We start from the raw sequence: 21,647 nt of genomic DNA on the forward strand, positions 1-21,647 counted from the left end.
AGGTTCCCATGGTGGATTAGATAAAGAAAACATGGTACATATATACCATGGAATACTAGGCAGCCATAAAAAACAACAAAATCATATCTTTTTTTTATGGAAATATATTTTATTGTAAGCATAGTACCTGGTATATAATAAATATTCAAAATACATTATTTGAATGAATGGATTAGTGACTACTATGGTACAGTTAATATAAATTAAAAAATTATTATCTTAGTTTTATATGTAACTAAAATGGTTTTAAAAATTTTTTTTTTCATATCTTTTGCTGCAACATGGGTGCAGCTAGCGGCCACTATCCTAAGCCACTTAATGTGGGAACAGAAACAAAATATCACATGTTCTCACTTATAAGTGAAAGCTAAAAATCAGGTAATTGTGGCACCAGTAGACATGAGGGATAATAGAGGAGTGAAGTATGGGCGCGAGGGATGAAAAACTAACTGTTGGGTACTATGTTCATTATCTGGATGACAGGATCATTTGTATCCCAAACCTCAGCATCATGCAACATACCCACGTAACAAACCTGCGTATATACTACCTGAATCCAAGATAAAATTTGAAATGAAAAAAATAATAAATCATCCCACTTTGTGTACATGAGAAAAATAACACATTGTATCCCGTAAATTGATACAATTATTACTTATCAATTATAATATTTTTAAAATGTAGCAGTGGGGGCTGCTCATCATGGAACATAGAATAATGAATATGTAATTAGGACACAGTTCAGGGTTACATACATAGTTCTATCCTTGGGAGGACAGCAACGAAAACATACTTGTGTTATGTAGAAGTTAACTCCATCTTGGTTCTGGTTGTTTGAACAAGATGACTCTTGCAGACGTACCTCATCTGAGGACTCTTTCTAGGATTGTGGGGGTCTGACCAGGTAGATAAGGCCATTTTGTTGTTTTGCTTCTGGACAGCTTGTTGGTCTGTCCTGCAGTGCAATTCCTAATTTAGTTCATTGCATCCCTTAAAAACACTGATATATAAAGACTTTGAAGAAGATATCATGTACCTAATGCATGCCCACTGGAGTTGATGAAACATAAAACTTTAAATTAAGTATCATTTTTATAGTTTTTCTCTACCTATATAAACAAATAAGATGAATTAATGTGTGCTCAATGTTTGTGATTTCCTGGAATTAGTGTTTTTTTCTTTCTTTCTAAAATTGGTGTAGAAACTGAGGGGTTAACAGTTTTAACATCCCTTCCTCCTCTTCAGCCAAATAGCAGCATCATACTGTGGTCACTGCTGCCTGAGCTTGAAGTGTTTAAGTAAGGATGAAAATAAAAATAATGGTATAGCTTTGATTCATAATACAAATTTCCAGTACCTACCTTTGGAGAGATTCTGAATTAATGAAATGGGAATCTGATACTTGAATAAGAAAAGGGTTCAGATGTATACTAAGGGCGCTTGTGTTAAGATCACCAGCACAGTTCCTCCTCATTGAATTCTTTCCTTCCATGTGGTTCCATTCCTAATCCATTCACCTACAACTGAGTAATTTTTTGCAAGCTCTGTCTTGCTCAGGCTGGGACCTCTTGTACTAATTATCTGTAATTGCATCATGTTCCCTAAACCTAAGGCTTAGGAAGGTTATATGTATGCAGCAAGAGGTACCTTCACCCTAGGATGAAGACTTCACCCACATAAATCCAAGGAACCTTCCTTGATAAAGAACTAATGTGTACATATTGGCCTCAATATTCTATAGCTCCAGAGAGGGTGGAAAAGACAAGGAAAAGTACATCAATATGTAATATTGGTAAAATTATAATTTGTGTGATTTTGCTCACATATGTCAGATATATTTATGAATCTGTTTCTACAATACATATCTGCATTAATATATCATTTATCTTGCTATGTCATTTTACTCTTCAGCCTTAATTGGCCAATTCAGCATGCTTTAAGAAAAATAATAACATGATAGGCGAGTGTGTTGACGAATTCACTGAGACAAGGTACAATATAAGAACATTTTAATCTTATATCCATAGATACTTCAGGATGTCCCAACTGTAACTCTATTCCACCTCACACATAGGATTACAATTATGCCAACCATTGTTATGATATATTTGCACACACAGATATTTACTGATCCCCCACATATACATTCCAAATAAACAAAATCATTCATATTTTATTACATCGAAAGTCATGATTTTTCCATTTTAACATCTTGGAAACTAGGAAGCGTTCCAAAATTGATGCTGTTTTTGTTTTACAAATTATTAGGAGTGTGTGTGTGTGTGTGTGTGTGTGTGTAAGTATGTATACTTTGAGTTGTATCCATACTAATTAAAAAATATATATTTATTTTTAAATTGAGAGGAAATTGTGAATCATTTGGAGCAAATTATTTGAAAATTTACTAGGCTCCAAATTTTACAATTTAGGTATATTTATTATATGGTTATGCCACAGCTGGACACCGATGTTCTATAGAAAGTGAATATGAAACAAAGGCAATCATCTAATTTTAGTGTTATACAAATATTCAATAAATGCTAATTGCTTTCCTGGAAACGTAATTAATTCTGCATAAATGATTCATTAATATGAAAACTTTTACTTATGAGAAAAATCAGAATAGGCCAGGCATGGTGGCTCACACCTGTAATCCCTGACTTTGGGAGGCCAAGACTGGTGGGTCACCTGAGGTTGGGAGTTTGAGACCAGCCTGACCAACATGGAGAAACCCCATTTCTACTAAAAATGCAAAATTAGCTGGGAGTGGTGTGGCATATTCCTGTAATCCTAGCTACTAGGAAGGCTGAGGCAGGAGAATCATTTGAACCTGGAGGCGGAGATTGTGGTGAGCCGAGATCGCACCATTGCACTCCAGCCTGGGCAACAAGAGCAAAACTCTATCTCAAAAAAGAAAAAAGAAAAATCAGAATAGAGAACATAATAGTAAACTCCTACTGAAAATGAGTATTTTCCAGGGTTGGTTTAAGTAAACTATTATGCAATTTTCTGGGTAATGTTGATTATTTATATGAATGTGATTGTTCCAGTATCATTTGGGGATGGAAATGAAGGCAGTATTAAAAGGGTTTCTAATCAGCAATTTTTTCATGGCCACTTTCACCTCTTTGTTCCGTAGACTATAGATGATAGGATTCAACATGGGGGTGAGTCCAGCATATACCAAAGCCATAAATTTATTTCCTGTGAATCTACAGTGGAGGGCTTCAAGTACATGGAGAGAGCTGTCCCATAGAACAAAACTACCACCATCAGGTGGGCTGTGCACGTTGAAAAGGCTTTGCTTCGGCCCTCCACTGAGCTGATTCTCAGGATATTGGCTAGGATAAATGCATAAGAGATACAAATGAGTAGCATTGGCATGGGAAGAAGAAGTACACTGATCACTAGCATGATTAACTGCACCAGGGAGGTGTCCACACAAACCAATTTCAAGACAGCCAGAATTTCACAAGTGAAATGATTGATGATACTATTACCACAGAGAGACAGTGGCAGCACAGACATCGTTTCTACCAGGGCAGTGAGACAGCCTGTCACCCAGGAGCCAGCTGCAATCTGCACACACGTCCTCCTATTCATGATGATAGGGTATCTCAGGGGGTTGCAGATGGCTACATACTGGTCATATGCCATCATGGACAGGAGCACACACTCAGTGGAGCCCATGGCAAGGGAGAGGTACATCTGAGTAGCACATCCTGAGAATGAAATGGTGTTTCTTCCTGAAACAAAGTTTGCCAGCATTGGAGTGAGTGCAGAAGAGGTGTACCAGATGTCCAGAAAGGAGAGGTTGCTGAGGAAGAGGTACATAGGCGTGTGCAGGCGAGAATCTAGGATGCTGATGGAGATCAGAATAACATTGCCCAGCAAGGTGGACAGATACATTAGCAAGCACACCACAAATACGACGACCTCAACTTTGGGGTAGTGAGAAAATCCCAGGAAGAAAAATACTGTTACAGATGTCCAATTTGCTGGGGACATTTTTTTAATGTTATGTTCATCTGTATATATGCATTGCGAGATTAACATCACACATATATAAAAGATAACCCCCTCCTTTACATATCTGGCATGTTTTACTTATATGAACTTGTGGTCTGTTCTTAAATGCTTCTCTGGGTTAGTGATAGTAATATATGTTTGAAGAAATATGTCACTAGTAAGAAAAATTTAAGCAGGAAGTCAGATATATCCTTAAAATATTACTTTTGCTGTAAGATTTTCTTCTGGCAATGTGAGGGTAGGAAGATGATGTATTTAATAAATATCATAAAAGAATGAGAAAAGAAACAATATTTTGTATTCTTTCTTTTTCCAAAAGCACATTTTAACTGATCTATTTACCTCTGTACCATTGGAATGATTTCCTTCCTCTGATTTGGTAAACATCTTCACACTTAGGTACTGTTCAGATTTCCAAGTTCACAGTTTCTTCTGCCATTCCTAGAGATATGTCCAAAATAATCTGGAAGACAGTGAATAAAGGCAAAACAAGGTATAGATTTCTGCAGCCACAGATTCACGAATTGTCAGAGACTTTGAACACTTAGACACAAGCCCAGAGTTTCCTTCTCAAACCCAGGAAAATGGTGACATGTGTCTCATGCTGGGAGATACATGACAGCTATTTCTTTCGTATAGTTATAGTTGTCCTGATGTTTGTGTTGCAGAAACATCCTCCAAAGAACGAGCCGTTGGCACTGTAGTTCAATTTATTTGTTGCTGTTGAAAAGTCTCCAATTCATGCAGCAAACGAAAGTTAAAAATATATTTGTACAGTATTACAAATTCTAAAACTCCGGGGGCAGTGTCCCATGAATCCAATTATAGTCAGTAGCTTATCTTGTCTAATTGCAGTGTTATTCAAACAACAAATAAGCATGTTTCCTATCTACACCGTCACTGGGAAGAGGAACTTTACCTTCTCCCAATAGTGTTATGAAGTCAGGCTGGTTAATTTAAATTAAGTTAAAAATACTGGATAATATTGGTAGTTTCTCCTTCAGATTTTAGGAGAGTTTTATAATATGCATGAGATGAAGTTGTACTTGCTATGGTTCCCACCAAAGAGAGGGGAATGAGTGTTTAATTAACTTTTCTATTACTCAACATGGCTTAAAGAGAGGGCCATTGAAGGTAGATATTTCTCATAGAACATGAAGGTCCATCTGCTTTCAGAAACACTTTTTCTTTTGGGAAGTAAACTCCACCCTATCAAGACATCTTTGCCCTTCAGAAATCCACTGAAGGTTCTATCTATTTGAGTGATGCTTTATAATCCCTGCTCACAACTTGTCTGTTTTCCAGGTGAGAGACATGGTTAACAGTGTGTGGTGGTGTGGGAAATGCATACTGTCAATGTCATCACTGTACAATTGTGATTGTCGAACTTGCTTCTTAGTAGCAGATTGTAATCAAGGCCATTACTGAATTGTTTATATCACATCAAATATTCTTCATTCTCAGAGAAGGTCATAAATTTGAATGATTGCCAAGGTTTTTAGAAGCACAATAAAAAAAAAATCTCCTCTTCACTCGGTAGCATTTGCAGTCAGTATGCATCTTTTAGGTCTTTCATGTACTCATTCCAACAGAGATATAACTTTCATGGTCTTGGGATCATGCATATGGTTCCCTTCTTTAATTGTAGGAAAGCTTTGTGCACAGGGAAGACTAGGGACTTTGTGCAATAAACACTTTCCATTTTACCACTTAGTTTATGTCACCTACAGCAAGCTGATGATCTTCATTGAGATTTGGATTATTAGTAAAAGGGCAATGACAATATTTCCTTATGAGAGGTGTTCTGAGGGATAAAGATATTTCATGTGAAGCAACTAAGACTGTAAGAGATAAGTAATTAATAATGCTAAGTCATTAATAAATAAAATAGATAATTAATAAATGTTAGATTTTTCTCTATTCTATGGTTTTTGACTTGCTTCTTGAATCATCTTTTTTCCTTGTATTTATTCTCCATTTTCATTATTTCTCTTTAACTATTGCAATGCCCTTCCTTTTCTTTTTTCACTTAGACAATATTTGTTGCAACTGCAATACAAATGATTGAAGCAAAAGAGAGAAAAGGAATGGACTAACTTCTGGCCTCCAAATCTACTTTTCCTCTGAAGTTGTTTATCTGATACTCCTTCTAACTTACCTGTTCAGTTCCTATAGACCAAAGCTTGTGAGGCTCAAAGTGAATCATTTAGGTTGACTTGATCGTGCTTGGAAGAAGAGTACATTTATTTTAGGGCTACCCACAGAAAGATCATATGGAGACAATGAATAAGTCTCAGGAAGGCTGCCAATCTTATGCCCACTATTTATGCAGCAACAGACTACATTTCTGTTTTGGAGATACTTCAGAAAAATGCTGAAAAGAAGAAATACTGAACCTTCATGGAATTTTATCTCTGATTATAAATTATTATACTATAAAGACACATGCGCATGTATGTTGATGGCAGCACTATTTACAATAGTAAAAACTTGGAACCAACCCAAAAGCCCATCAATGATAGACTGAATAAAGAAAATGTGGCACATGCAAACTATAGAATACTCTGCAGCCATAAAAAAGAATGAGTTCATGTCCTTTGCATGGACATAGATGAAGCTGTGAGTCATCATTCTCAGCAAACTAACACAGGAAAAGAAAACCAAATACGAATATTCTCACTCATAAGTGGGAATTGAACAATGAGAACACATGGACACAGGGTGGGGAACATCACACACTGGGGCCTGTTGCAGGATCGGGGAAAAGGGAAGGGATAGCATTAGGACAAATACCTAATGCATGTGAGGCTTAAAACCTAGATGACAGATTGTTACGTGCAGTAAACCACCATGGCACATGTATCCCAGAACTTAAAGTAAAATAAAAATAAAAATAAAATCAACTGACTATATATTGCAGGGATTTCTTTCTGAATTCATTCATTCTGTTCCACTGATCTATTTGTTTTTCTTTATGCCAATACCACAGTACCTAGATTGTTACAGGTTTATAATAAGTTTATAATAAAGTAGTGTAAATCCTCACACTTTATTCTTTTCAGTGTTGTCTTGGGTATACTGGGTCCTTTTCTTTTCCTATTGGCCCTAAAATTGTCAGTTTCTCCAAAATCTCTTTCTAGATTTTGAATGGCATGGCAGTAATCTGTAGATCAATCTCGGGAGAAATGATATCTTACCAATATGGATTCTTCTGATTCATGAACAATATATCTCTCATTTCTATAGGTGTTTAAATTCTGTCTTCAATGTTCTGTAGCTTTCAGTATAAAAGTTTTACATATCTGTCAGACATGGCAACTCAAGCCTGTAATCCCAGCAGTTTGGGAGGTTGAGGCGGGTCGATCATCTGAGGTCAGGAGTTCCAGAACAGCCAGGCCAACATGGTGAGACCCCGTCTCTACTAAAAATACAAAAATTAGCTTGGTGTGGTGGTGTGCTCCTGTCATTCCTGTTACTTGGGAGTCTGAGGCAGGAGAATCACTTGAACCCAGGGGACAGTTTGCAGGGAGCCAAGATGGTGCCACTGCACTCCAGCCTCGGTGATGGAGTAAGACTCTGTCTCAAAAAAAAAAAAAGTTAATTTTCTCTGTTATTTTATGTTTTAAAATATGTGGTATTTTAAAAATATATTTTTCCATTTCTTTTTGTTGGTAAATAGAAATGCAACTGGTGTGTGTGTGTAGTAACATATCCTGATAGCTTTATAGATTCTTTTATTAATTTTATTATTTATTGTGTGGATTCCTTGGAAGTGTTTGTCACTGTTCACATATACAATCTGGTTGTCTGTGAATCGAGACAGTTTCCTTCTTTCTTTCTAACTGTAACCCTTTTTAGTTATTTCTCTTGCCTTACTGCTCTGGCTAAGACAGTCAATATAATGTTACACAGAAGTGGTGGTAGTGGACATTCATGCCTTGTTCCCGATCTTAGCAGGAGAACATTCAGCCTCTTAATTGACTATCTGGCTGTTTCACCTTGGACATATCTCCACATTCAGTCTCCTTTTCCTTGTGCTTAATTGGAGAGAATTGAAATAGATCATCTTTCATAACCCTTTCAAATGTAATATTTCAAAACTCTGATATTCACTTGTAAAAGCATGTAAGCTATGTAGTCGTTCTTTCTTGCATAGCTACAGGGAGTTCATTGACAGTACAGATTTATGTGTATGTGTGTATATATATATAAAATATAAAATTATATATCTATTACATATAATCATATATTTCTCTCTCTTTATATGTATATTTTTTCTTCAACTAGATCTCTATTAATCATCTGTGAATATCAGTGAAAGCTAAAATGTAGACACTGGAGGACAAGAATGAAAAATAGCTAGACTAAGGGGTAGATAATTCCATGCTAGCAGAATCAGATCAATGTGAAAAAATAATACGAGGTGATTCAGACTTGAAACTGTGAAGATCCAGCACTGAGTTGGGAGAGCAGAGGAGAAGTAAGAAAGTATTTGGAAGCTTGGGCTGGCTGTCCAGTCAAAGAACTAGGAAGGTTAAAGCCACTTACTTAGAGTGATGGGGAAGAGGCTAGGTCTAAATCTGAGATGGGAGACCTATATATTTATCCATACATTTTCTTGTTTTTTTCCAGCATGAAGGGCTCTCAGAAAGCCTCGCTTGTCTAAAAGAGGGAGGTTGGTATGATATGGTGGTACAGGGAGAAGCCAGGAAGAAGCCTAAAAATATGCTTGAAAGCTAAACAAATTGAGATTTTTTTTTTTTTAACAATTGCATGCTGCTGCTCTGTGCCCCGCCTCTGGTTGTGAAATGACAAACTGAAAGTTTATCAGATACAGATGAGCATGGGATTCATCCAGTGACTGCCATGAAAACAACAGTGTTGAGAAAATAGATAAAGCGAAACCACAAACGGGTGTCCAGGGGGCCACGCTCAAAACGTATGAGCATCCCAGGTGAGGCAAGTGTGGGCACAGGAACTGTTAGAATGACAGTTCTTTGTAGGGCAAAATCAACATTTCTAATATTCCCACTCTAATCACCTCCGTCCCCTCAAAAAGCAAGGAAGCACACAAAGACCACGTTTCCTGCTCTATTCCTGATCCTGAATAAGTTATTTAATTAACAGCCACCAATTTTAAATTACTGTCTTTGTTAGGTGCTAGAGGTAAGAAGATAAGAAAGGTATAAACCCTTTCCTGAGCATCCTCTCAATCTAATCAGGGAATTATAGTTTAGTGATAGAACGATAGAATTATTTGTCAATCATGGGGGTGAGTGAGCACCCTTTGCTGAGGTCTGGGAAAGATTACAAAGGACATCATAAAAAAAATTGCTATGAGAGTAGAATTTGAAAAGTTATCACATGCAGCCCAATGAGTATGTGAAAGCAAAGCCTTCCAGGCAGGGAATAACTGTTTATTTAAACTTGGAGTCATAAAATGTCATTTTGTACTCAGGAAAAGATACGTAGATCAACATGACTAGATTATTGAGTTTGAAAGAGGGAGTTCCGGGTAGTGAAGCTAGCATTGTCGCATGGGATGGTCTGTGCCAATTGAGGGCCTCTCTAGTTCCCATTTTAGGTGCTCAAAGGGGATTTTTACCAGAAGAAAAGCAATATAAATATGAATTTTTAATTTTTAATAAATTGAATTTTTAATAAATCAAAGAATTGAGGAGACAGGATTCAAAATAAGACTGAAATTAGAAGTCTCTCAATGAAAGTGGATGGGTCAAGTGTGGATCCTGAGATACTACAACAGGCAGAGATGCACATTACTTGGGTTATATCGTCACCTGGTGTTGACTGTACAGTATTAACTAAATTCAGGGAGTTAGGCAGAATAGCATATTGAACATAATTTGAGAGAACGAGCTTTCAGTTGAGGTCATAATGTGGCCTGGTAGACATTAAAATAAGACATTAAAACGTTTTCTTTTGACACATTGTAGAAGTTCCTGGGAATCCCACCAAAGATGTGCTGATAAAAGACACCAGGGGCTGAATACCCATTTCAGTGATGTCAGGAGAGTTGATATGCATAGATACATCACGAGGGAAGGGGCCTGATGAGTATGTGGGGTTGAGGGAGTTTCTTTGACATTTTACTGATCTCGCTCAAAGAAGATAATTGTTTATCCCTCAGTGAATATAAACCTGGCTGAAAAATCATTTTACCTTTCCATAGATGAGTAAGGATCAATTAAAAGACTTTATCTTCCAAGAAGAAGGGCTGTTACTCAAGTTGAAGACTGCATGGAGACCTTCACATTTTCTAGAGGGGAAGGAGTGTTGAACCACGATTAGGTTATTGCATAGGAGGTTGTATTCGTTTGCTAAGGTTGCCATAATAACGTAGCACAGCCAAAGTGAGTTAAACAGAAATTTATTTTCTCACACTTTTGGAGATTAGAAGTTCAAGGTTGAAGTGTTAGCAGGTTTAACACCTCTTGGTGTGTTCACAGGGTCATCTCTCTGTGTAGATGCATCTGATTTATCTCTTTGTGTCCATGTTTCTTTTTATGGGGATACCGCTCATACTGAATTAGGTCCCACTCCAAAGACTTAATATTAACTTAATCACTTCTTTAAAAAAAGTTTTGTGGAGATAGTGTCTTGCTTTGTTGCCTAGGCTGGTCTTGAACTCCCGGCTTCAAGTGGTCCTCCTACCTTAGCCTTCCAAAATCTTGAGATTCAAGGTGAAAGCTACCATATCTGGCTTTAATCACCTCTTTAAATATGGTTTTAATCACCTCTCTAAATACGATTTTATTCTGAAGTGCCGGCGGTTGGGACTGCAACAAATGACATTTGAGAGACACTATTCTGTCTATAACAGAGGATATTGGTCATTTGGTACCTGGGTAGCTTACACTTCTTCAGGAACAAACTCAGGGCCTATTAAGGTTAGTACCTTGGATGGAGGGCAAGGTTTGAGATTCTGTTAACTAATCTGGCCACCAAAATATACTGATCTTTTCTCTTGGTAATAAGATGGCTTCTTTGGTGCCAGAGAGCATGGTCACTTGGTAAGCTTTATGACACCTTTCTAAAATCAGGACGCCAGCAAAGCAGATACTTTAGGCAGATGTAGCGGTCATTGTTGAAATCTGGGTGCACAAAACTGTGGTTTGCACTGCCTTTTTAAAATTTTACTTTAATTTCTGGGGCACATGTGTAGATCGTGCAGGATTGTTACATAGGTATACACATGCCATGATGGTTTGCTGCCTCCGTCCCCCTGTCACCTACATTAGGTATTTCTCCTAATATTATCCCTCCCCAATCTCCCCACACCCTACTATCTCTCCCCTAGCCTCCTACTCCCCCACAAACCCCAGTGTGTGATGTTCCCCTCCCTGTGTCCATGTGTTCTCATTGCTCAACACCCACTTATGAGTGAGAACATGCGGTGTTCGGTTTTCTGTTCTTGTATCAGTTTGCTGAGAATGATGGTTTCCAGATTGATCCATGTCCCCACAAAGGACATGAGCTCATCCTTTTTTATGGCTGTGTAGTATTCCATGGTGTATATGTGCCACATTTTCTTTATCCAATCTATCTTTGATGGGCATTTGGGTTGGTTCCATGTCTTTGCTATTGTAAACAGTTGCACTGCCTTTTCTACACAGGCAGTAAAGAAGGCATGTCTCATCTCCAGGGAACAGGGAACTCAAGGCCTTGGGGTTTTGATGTCATCTGCATTTGGCTTTCCAGCATAATTTTTGGTTAGTAAGGGTTCTCTAAGCTGATCACAGAAACTAGAGCAAATACAATCCTATCTAAGAAAAATGTTCAAGGAACAAAGTCAAAGAGGTGTGGCCACAAACTTCATCAGAACAAAAGGTGGTTTGCAGCCTGAAGCAGGAACATGGGGCAAAGCCAAGGCGTTTGGACGTCATGGGTCACAGGATCCCACCATCAAAGGATTCGGATAGTCAGAGGAAGGCTTATGTTAGCGAACAAAGTAACCATCGATTGGTGATATTTTGCATATTTTTGGAAGCATAGCAAGGGCAGAATAAATGTATTTAAATTTGACATTTGTGATCTGTCACTTTAGGTCTGACAGACACATTAGGTCTGACTCCCTCATATTGTATGATTGCCTATATTGTGAATTAGGTGTCTCAGTTTTCTGTTTTTTTTTTTTTTTTTTTTTTTTTTTTTTTTTTTTTTTGAGACAGAGTTTCGCTCTGCTGCCCAGGCTAAAGTGCAGTGGTGTGATCTCAGCTCACTGTAACCTCCTCCTTTCTCATTCAAGCGATTCTTCTGCCTCAGCCTCCCGAGTAGCTGGGTTTACAGGCACGCGCCACCATGCCTGGCTAATTTTTGTATTTTTAGTAGAGATGGGGGTTTCACCATGTTGGCCAGGCTGGTCTCGAACCCCTGTTAGTCAGCTTTTCATTACCATTACGGAGGCTGGAATGTAGTAATGACTAAGTAGAGATTTGTTAGATGAATAAATAGTTCGTCACAGAGATAGCATTCCTGCACACAGGCCCAAGGTAAGAGGCAAGGAAAGGTTACCCTGGCCTTCCCTGTGTACACACAGGGATACAGCTCTATTTGTGAACCCTACATTACTACAATTTTCTAAGTATAGTTTTAATTGTCCTTGAAAGGATTAAGATACAATTTTTATTTGTCAAGTATACCTCAATAAAGCTTGGTGCCGGAAGGGAAGTTTAAATTTAAGATCTCTGATGTTATAATCCTCTATTGCCAGTAGATGGCGAAAAAGACTTGCATGTCTTTCATGGAACCCACCCTCCCCCCATGAAAAGGTTTCTCAATAGAGAAAAAAAACCGCAGTGCTTTGCTTTTCTGTTGTTATTAATACTTACAAATAGAAAAAAAGCCTTGTTTATATTTTGATTCAAATTATTTTAAAACAGGATAAACTGTGGAAGAGAGTTGCTAGTGTCTTATATTGAAGATTAAATACTAAGGCAAAGCTGTGTGCTCAGGATTGAACTGGAGGCTGTGGAGAACAAAGTACAAGGTTTCATCCCTGACCCTGAACTGAAGGACACTTGATGTATCTTTTACATTCATGTGTCAGCCAATGGCTGCCTTGCTTGGCCATTGTTTATGGTAAATATAGATAAACTCGGCGGGGGGGCGTGGCTCATGCCTGTAATTCCAGCACTTTAGGAGGTCGAGGAGGGCAAATCATGAGGTCAAGAGATAGAGACCATCCTGGCCACCACGATGAAACCCCGTCTCTACTAAAATTACAAAATTTAGCTGGGCGTGGTGGCGCGAGCCTGTAATCCCAGCTACTCGAGAGGCTGATGCAGGAGAATCGCTTGAACCCGGGAGACAGAGGTTGGAGTGAGCTGAGATGGCGCCACTGCACTCCAGGTTGGATGACAGCAAGACTCCATCTCAAAAAACCATAGACAGACAGACAGATAGATAGACAGATAGATAGATAGATAGATAGATAAGCTCTCCGGATCCCCTGTGGCTCCAGTGCTAATCCTGCTTCTGCTTTGTATGATCACAAGAGAACAAAATAGGACACTGTTGGTTTCTATGGCAAGTGATTCTACAACTTAAGCTGAGGCAAAACTCAAGCTTATCCCATAGCATGGTTTCAGTGGGGGCAGGAAGGGATGGCTTGCTTGTCAAGACAGGCCCTCCTGTATTCAGTAAATGACTTCAAAGAAGGCATATTAGTTTGGTGGGGCTGTCATAACAATGGACCACAGACTGGGTGGCTTAAACAACAGACATGTATTGCCTTACAGTTCTAATGGCTAGATGTCCAGATCATGGGTTGGTTCCTTCTGAGGCCTGTGAGAGAGACTCTGATCCATGCCTCCAGCCTTGCTTCTGGTAATTTGCTGGCATTTTTTTTTGGCATTCCTTGGTTTACAGAAGCATCACCCCAATCTCTGCCTTCATCTTTATATGGCATTCTCCCTGTGTCCATTTCTTTGTACAGATTTTCCCTTTTTATAAGGACATCAGTCATATTGGATGAGGGGCCTGCACTACTTAGGTATGATATCATCTTACTAACTACATCTGCAATGGCCCTATTTCCAAATAGGTCACATTCTGAGGTCCTGGAGATGTGAACTTGAATAATAATATTTGGGAGGCACGATTTAACCCATAATAGAAGGCCTTATAACTGTTTCCCAAGTGGGGATTGTAAGTATCCTCCGATTGATTTCTTTCCTTTTTTTGTGTGTCGGGGGGTGGTTAAGTTTTATGAGACTGTCAACACCGCCATTGTTTAGAAATGTTTGAAATGTGTCATTAAATCTTTATGCTAAAAAGCAACAATACATTATTTTTCTCTTTTTCCTTCCTTCCTTCCTTCCTCCCTCAGTCCCTCCCTCCATTCCTTCCTTTTTTAAAAAAAAAAAAAACATGATGATGTGCTTACATCTGGTACATGACTGGAAAATTTTGAGTCAGCGGAAAATAGAAGGGGCTATAAAGTAGGATAGGATAGGATAGGAGAGAGGGATTATAATATATGAAAATGTTCGCACGCAGACTTCATGTTTTAAAGAAAAAATGACAACCTAGAGCCTCATTAAGTTCTGAATGACCAAGTTTCCTATAGCAAATATTCTAAGACCTCTTATGTATGCCCAATTTTCTTTGTCTTTTTCTTTTTTTTTTTGTTTTGTTTTTGAGACTTGAAGGACACTAGTAGCTTACCTCATAGGCAAAGGCAAGGTGCCCCTCATAATGTTATTCTGTATTCTCTTTTCTACCCAAGAGGATGTCCATTAGGGAGTGATGCTACCTACAGCAGCCGAACTGGGCGCTTAAAAGAATGCCCAAGAAGAGGATGTTAGCAAGTGATTCTGCTTTAGCAGGGAAATGAGTCAACCGCAGTTACCTTGTAGCTAGGTTTTAGTGTTGTATAAATTTGCCTTTCCAAATGTGTTATTTACATCATATATATTTAGAAAAATATTTTGCTCATTAATATCCACAACAAACTTTTGAAGAATCCTTTCTGTGTGAAGGCCCAGTTTTCAGCCCAGAGAACGTTGAGCTGGATAAGGCATGATCTCTGTCTTGAGGAGGAGTATACCCTCAGGAAGTTGAGCTCATTTAATAACCTGGATATACACATGTGTGTGTCTGCAGTGCGAATGACCTGAATGCTCATTGTGATCAGTACCAGAATACAGGGAAACTGTCAGATACTTTGCAGGTGGCTGATGAAGATGCCATGGCAGCCTGTAGGTTATTCTTGCCCTCTTGCTATTGCCTCTTTTCTCAAACCTCGTTGACCATTCTGCTGGCCACTTTTAAGGGTCAGGCATGTGAGGGTGGGCATAACACCTGGATATGTCTTTGAGCATATTTGCCGAGTTATGATCGTCATCATGATTAATATCCTCTTCCTCACTGAAGGCCAGCTCTTGAATATCTTCTCTTAACCTTAATGAGCTCATTAATTCTTTAATTCATCAGCATTCTCAAATAACATTATTTTAATACTTAACTCTTTTTTCACTGGCTTAAATTTATTTTCAAAACCTTCCATTTAGTTTCATTCAACAGTTTTTAATGCGTGGAATGATGTATTCCTGCATATAAATGTACAGTTTATTAATGCAATGGAGTCACATTGCTGTGGAAAAATTCTTCCTAATTTATGCCAGGTTAATTACACTTCTGCAGAGAACGCTGCATCTTTCAGATGCTCTGTCAATGGAGTAAATGTGAGATCTGCTAGTATAAGAGAACATAACCACAGAGCTAGCTGGAGAATTGCGAGGTAAAATATATATTACTAAAAATAGCAGAAGGAGCCCTTGTAGTAAGACATGGCCAAAAATGAAAGGCAACATACTAAAATAAGATATAGGCCATACCTTCACGGAGTCATACAGACGGAAGATGGCATCTCGTTTGTTTTCACTCACAGTGTATTCCTAGGACTCAGCACACTACTGGAGCTTTGTAAATAAATGTTCTCAAACTGTATGATTGAACAGCTTAAAAACAGCTAACCCAGTAGCTCAGAAATTGGAGGTCCTCTTAAGAACTATTTAAAGAACCAACAATTAATTTGATAAATGACGTACAGGCAGGTCACAAAACTATAAGTCTAAATGTTTTTATTATTAATGTTGTTATTTTTAAGGATAAACAAATAAAAATTGATAAATATAATTGAGGCATGGTCTTTAAAATCCAATCAAATAATACCATATCCAAACATCTGTAAATGAATACACCCCACAATTTGTATATGATTGAATAAATTTAAATTCTCTGCGATGCGAACTTAGTGTTAACTCACCATAGTACTTAGCATGGTGTGCCTGACTAGCACGTAGGGTTGAATCACATTTAGCCAGTGCTTGGTAAGTATTTATTCATTTAAAATTGAAGGAGAAATGTCCAAAAACATCACCTCAAATAAAAATCAATGAAAATTGCTTCATAACCACAGCTTTACACCATGGTGACGGATGTAAAAGTTTCATTTAGCATTTCTTGAGTTCCTACCGTGTAGCAAGTATCCAGACTTAATGATGCAATTTTCTTTTACTTTATTATTTGAAAACAATTTTACTTATTATGCTGATTCAGATTATATTGTATATCATTCTCTATTAATTGTGATTAATAGAGACAAAGTTTATTTTATTAGGCTCTTGTTAGAAACAAATTTCTTCCCACTCTGAGAAAGATCAAATTATTCCTAGCCTGCAGAATTCCTGAATTCCATAAAAATTAATGCCGTGAATATTTCAATTAGGAAATATGTGCAGTCATTAATTTCTTTAAGAGCTTGGTAAAAAGTCGTTTCAAAGAGACTCAGTTCAAGGAGGATGTTAATTGTAGCAAGAGGTCACTTGATATTGACATTATGTTTGTGCTAAGGTCATAGACTCTCATTATAATTAAGTGTTTTGACATGTGCTGACATGTTTAACTTGCTGAAATACATTTAAATATTCCTATAAACCATCTACCGAAAATGAAGACTACCCTCAACAAGTATCCTTGAGAAATGACTGCATCCATCATGAAGTCATGTTACAAAGAGTCAAAGTTGCTAGTCCTTTTGTAGTGTAAAAGGAGAATTACTTGTCTGTCCTAATGGGACCAGTGAGAGTTGGTGTTGTCATTTCTATAAGTGTCATGATAAAGTGTCTTCAATGCTTGTAGGTAGATAAAATCATTCTCCATGAGGGTATCTCATAGAACTCAGCACACAGTATCCAAGTGTTTAATCATGTACAGACATAACCATGCAGTTTCCAAACTGGTACAAAGATAAATGACTAAATTATGGACAATGTCCAGGCTTACTAAAGTGGCCAGGCTATAAGAAGGGAAAGTTGTCACTGAATTATCTGCAGGGTGCATGCTCCTGTTAACAAAAGAGTGGCCTTATCTGCTTGAGTTCTGGAAAAGGAGGTATTTTGTACCACATAGAGACCTTTATCACAGTCTGACCACTAGAAAATGAACAGGATTAGGGGACCTGGAGAAACCATTAGCTTTTCTTTATCTTTGTTGAAATATTCCTCAAGAGTATCCTGTTCCTTTTCCCTGATTTTTTGTTACTGAGCAAACTTTTGACAACACATCCATTTCCAGACTACCTAAGTATCTGATATCTAATGCCAGGAAAATAGTGTCCTGGGCTTGTTGAAAGTGTTTATTTTTTGGGAAATTAGTAAATCTGCTGTTTAGTCTTCCATGGTAAATTGATAAATCTCTTAGTGTCTGCTTTATCATTCATCTCTTGAGAATTTGTTTGTTATGAACCAGCCCCTAAGAGTCCACTTAACTCTTGGCACACTGATAGGTTAAATATCTAGGACCAAAATAATTAAGTGGGCAGGGTGTGGTGGCTCATGCCTGTAATCCCAGCACATTGGGAAGATGAGGTGGGTGGATCACTTGAGGTCAGGAGTTCAAGACCAGCCTGGCCAACATGATAAAATGCCATCTCTACTAAAAATAGAAAAATTAGCCAGGCATAATGGCTGGTGCCCGTAATTCCAACTATTGGTAAGGGTTGAGGCATGAGAATCGCTTGAACCTGGGAGGCAGAGGCTGCAGTGAGCCAAGATTGTGCCACTGCACTCCAGCCTGGTCAATAGAGTGAAACTCAGTCTCAAAAACAACAACAAAAAAAAAACAAAAAAAAAAACCTGGGCTTTTAAGTCCAATAGACTCTGAGGGAAGCACCAAGGCCCTGCTCAGGCCCACTACTTGTCCTGCTCTTTAATATTGGTCTCTTTCCCAGTCAGCATGTTTTCATTATGACCATCTGTCTTAGCCCATTTGTGTTGCTGTAAAGGAATACCTGAGACTGAGTAATTTTTAAGACAGGAGGCCTACTTGGCTCAGAGCTCTGCAGGCTATACAAGAAGCATGGTGCTGGCATTTGCTCAGCTTCTGGTGAGGCCTCAGGAAGCTTTTACTCTTGGTGGAAGGCAAGGGGAGCTGGTGTGTCACGTGATGAGAGAGGGAGCAAGAGAGATGTCAGGCTCTTCTAAACTGCCAGTTCTCATGTGAACTAACAGGGCGAGAACTCACTCACTATCGTGGGGAAAGGCACCAAGCCATGCATGAAGGATCTGCCCCTGTGACCCAAACACCAGTTCCCACCTTCAACACAGGGGATCACGTTTCAACATGAGATTTGAAGGGGACAAACATCCAAACTGTATCACTCTCCATAGATTAGTAGGTGGCTTTAAACATATAATTTTCTCAAAAGCAAGGCTTTTCAAAGTCTTTAAAACAGATCTACCAACTTACAAGTACATAGAGGAGGTAAAGTCCCTTCATATATCTTGTAGTTTGCAAGATAACTTTTTTTTTTTTTTTTTGTATTTCTCTAATGATCAGTGGTGATGAGCATGATAATGTTTTGATACTATACATCCTAGCATGTCGGTTTAATCCTTCTGGTAATGCCCTCCTTGTAAACCTGGGATCAATCAACTCTTACATCCCACCTTCATGCCTCAGTTCTTTCAGGCTTTATAATGGAAAGGGCTTGGTGCCTGGCTCAACGGTTCAGTTTAACAACAGCAATAAAAAATTTATGAGTGATTATTATGAATTAGCCAATGTGCTGGATACTTTCATACATATTTAATTATCTAATTAACTCTTCACCCTGTGAAACAATCTCCATTTTATGGATTAAGTAATAGAGGTTTTTCATAATAAAGTAACCTGTTCAGAGTCATACAGTGGAAGATGTGAAGTTTGAACCTAGGCTAATCTGCCTTCAGGATCCAGGCTCTTTATGGTATGACCTGCTGTCTCTCTCTAGTTTACTGAATGAGCTTTAATGGAGATCTTGTCCTTTACTGGTATGATAACGTTCTGGTAGCAAACACTCATGCATTACAAATAACCTAGGCATTACGGTGGGCTAGGTCTCACCAATTAAGACAGTGGAGTGATCCAGATCCAAGATGGCCATTTAGGAACAGCTCAGGATTGCAGCTCCCAGTGAAAGTGCAGAGGGTGAGTGGATACCCCATTTCCAGATGGATTTTTATTGCCCACAGACCAGGAGATTCCCAGGTGGAGGAGCCCCACGGGTCGCCAGCGTGGCTGTTTTGGCCAGGCCGGCTGTTTCGGTCCCTGTGGCTGTTTTGGCCCACGTGGCTGCTTTGTGGGGCCCAGCACGGCAGTGCTCCATACAAAATACACTGGTCTGGGTGCCCTCTTAGCTGGCGGTTGGAGCCCTGGGAAGGCGAGGTTGCCCATTCATCTGACTAAAGGGGGGTCTGAAACAGGGAGTCAGGCCAGGAGATTCCCAGGCAAAAACAAACAAACAAAAAAGCCCCACGAATCTCAGTGCTGCTGTTTCAGCCAGCGCAGTGAGTCGCTGCAGGGGAAATCACACAGACCCCAGTGCCTTTTCAACAGGCAACTGAAACACATGGGAGAGTCGACCGTTCAACTAAAAAAAAAAAGGTTCTGAGGCAGGGAGCCAGGTGATCAGGCTCGGCTGGTCCACCCCCACAAAAGAACAGCAATCAGAAACTCTTTGGATTGAGAGTTTGACAGCAAGCACAGCTGAACCTGGGACGGTCCAGCTCTGTGGGGGAGGGGGCATCTGCCATTGCCGTGGCAGCCCGCCATTGCCAAGGCAACCTGCCATTACAGCAACAGTCCGCTGTTACAGAGGCGGGCCACCAATGCTGAGACAGTTCTAACTACACCCATATAAACAGGACTGCAGGGAAGTTCACACGACAGCTGGGCGGAGCCCACAACAGCTCAGCAAAGCCTCTGCAGGCAGACAGTGACTAGGCTGCCTCATTGCTGTGCAGGACAGCCCTGGAAAAAAATAAGGCAGCAGCACAATGGAAACTCATGAATAAAGCCCTAACTCCCTGGGACAGAGCACCTGGGGAAAAAAAAGTGTTTATGAGTTCTGCTGCAGCAGACCTAAACGTACCTGCCCAGCAGCCCTGAATGAAAAATGGAGCTCACAACTCAGCACTTGAGATCATGTAAAGGACAGACTGTCTCGTGAAGCAGCTCCCTGACCCCCATATATCCAAATAGTCACCTCATAAAGGAGAGATCAGACTGACATTTAGCGGATATCCTTCGGGGACAAAGATAGCAAAAAAAGAAACTGGTAGTAACCATTACTGTTCTGCAGCTGCTGCAACTGATCCCCAGGCAAGCAGGGCCTGGAGTGGACCTTAGCAGCCCTACAGCAGAGAGACCAGACTGTTAGAAGGAAAACTAAGAAACAGAAATAACTTCATTATCGACAAATTGGACGTCCACTCAGAGACCCAATCTGAAAGTCAGCAACTACAAAGACAACAGGTGGATAAATCCATAAAGATGAGAAGAAACCAGCGCAAAAAGGATGAAAACACCTGAAACCAGAACACCTCTCCTCCTACAAGGGATCACAACTCCTCACCAGCAAGGGAACAAGCTTGGATGGAGAATGAGTGCGATGAAATGACAGAATCAGACTTCAGAAAGTGGGTAATAAGGAACTTCCATGAGCTAAAAGAACATGTTTTAACCCAATGCAAAGAAACTAAGAACATTGAAAAAAAGATTTGACGAAATGGTAACAAGAATGGACAACACAGTGAGGAATATAAGTGAATTGATGGAGCTGAAAAACGCAAGATGAGAACTTCGCGAAGCATGCACAAGTTTCAACAGCCGATTTGACCAAACAGAAGAAAGGATATCAAAGGTCAAAGATCAACTCAATGAAATAAAACTAGAAGGCAATATTAGAGAAAAAGGGGTAAAAAGGAATGAACAAAGTCTCCAAGAAATGTGGGACTATGTGAAAAGACCTAATCTACGTTTGTTAGGCGTACCTGAATGCGACGAAGAGAATGAATCCAAGCTGGAAAATACTCTTCAGGACATTATCCAGGAAAACTTCCCCAACCTAGCAAGGTGGGCCAATATTCAAGTCCAGGAAATACAGAGAACACCACAAAGATATTTGTCAAGAAGAGCAACCCCAAGGCACATATTCATCAGATTCACCAGGGTTGAAATGAAGGAGAAAATACTAAGGGCAGACAGAGAGAAAGGTTGGGTTACCCACAAAGGGAAGCCCATCAGACTCACAGCAGATCTCTCAGCAGAAACCC

At 39.2% G+C, this 21,647-nt stretch overlaps 1 protein-coding gene across 1 annotated transcript; it reads right to left on the reverse strand.

Moving 5' to 3' along the window:
* Nucleotides 1-3,052: 3,052 nt before the first annotated feature.
* On the reverse strand, nucleotides 3,053-4,008 carry LOC108303786 (olfactory receptor 13F1). The gene is given in 2 exon segments (XM_017527721.1): nucleotides 3,053-3,201; nucleotides 3,204-4,008. Coding segments are annotated over 2 exon segments (954 nt in total).
* Nucleotides 4,009-21,647: the final 17,639 nt, after the last annotated feature.

The sequence above is a fragment of the Cebus imitator genome, unplaced genomic scaffold (assembly GCF_001604975.1).
Source record: "Cebus imitator isolate Cc_AM_T3 unplaced genomic scaffold, Cebus_imitator-1.0 Scaffold51, whole genome shotgun sequence".
Taxonomy (NCBI): Eukaryota; Metazoa; Chordata; class Mammalia; order Primates; family Cebidae; genus Cebus; species Cebus imitator.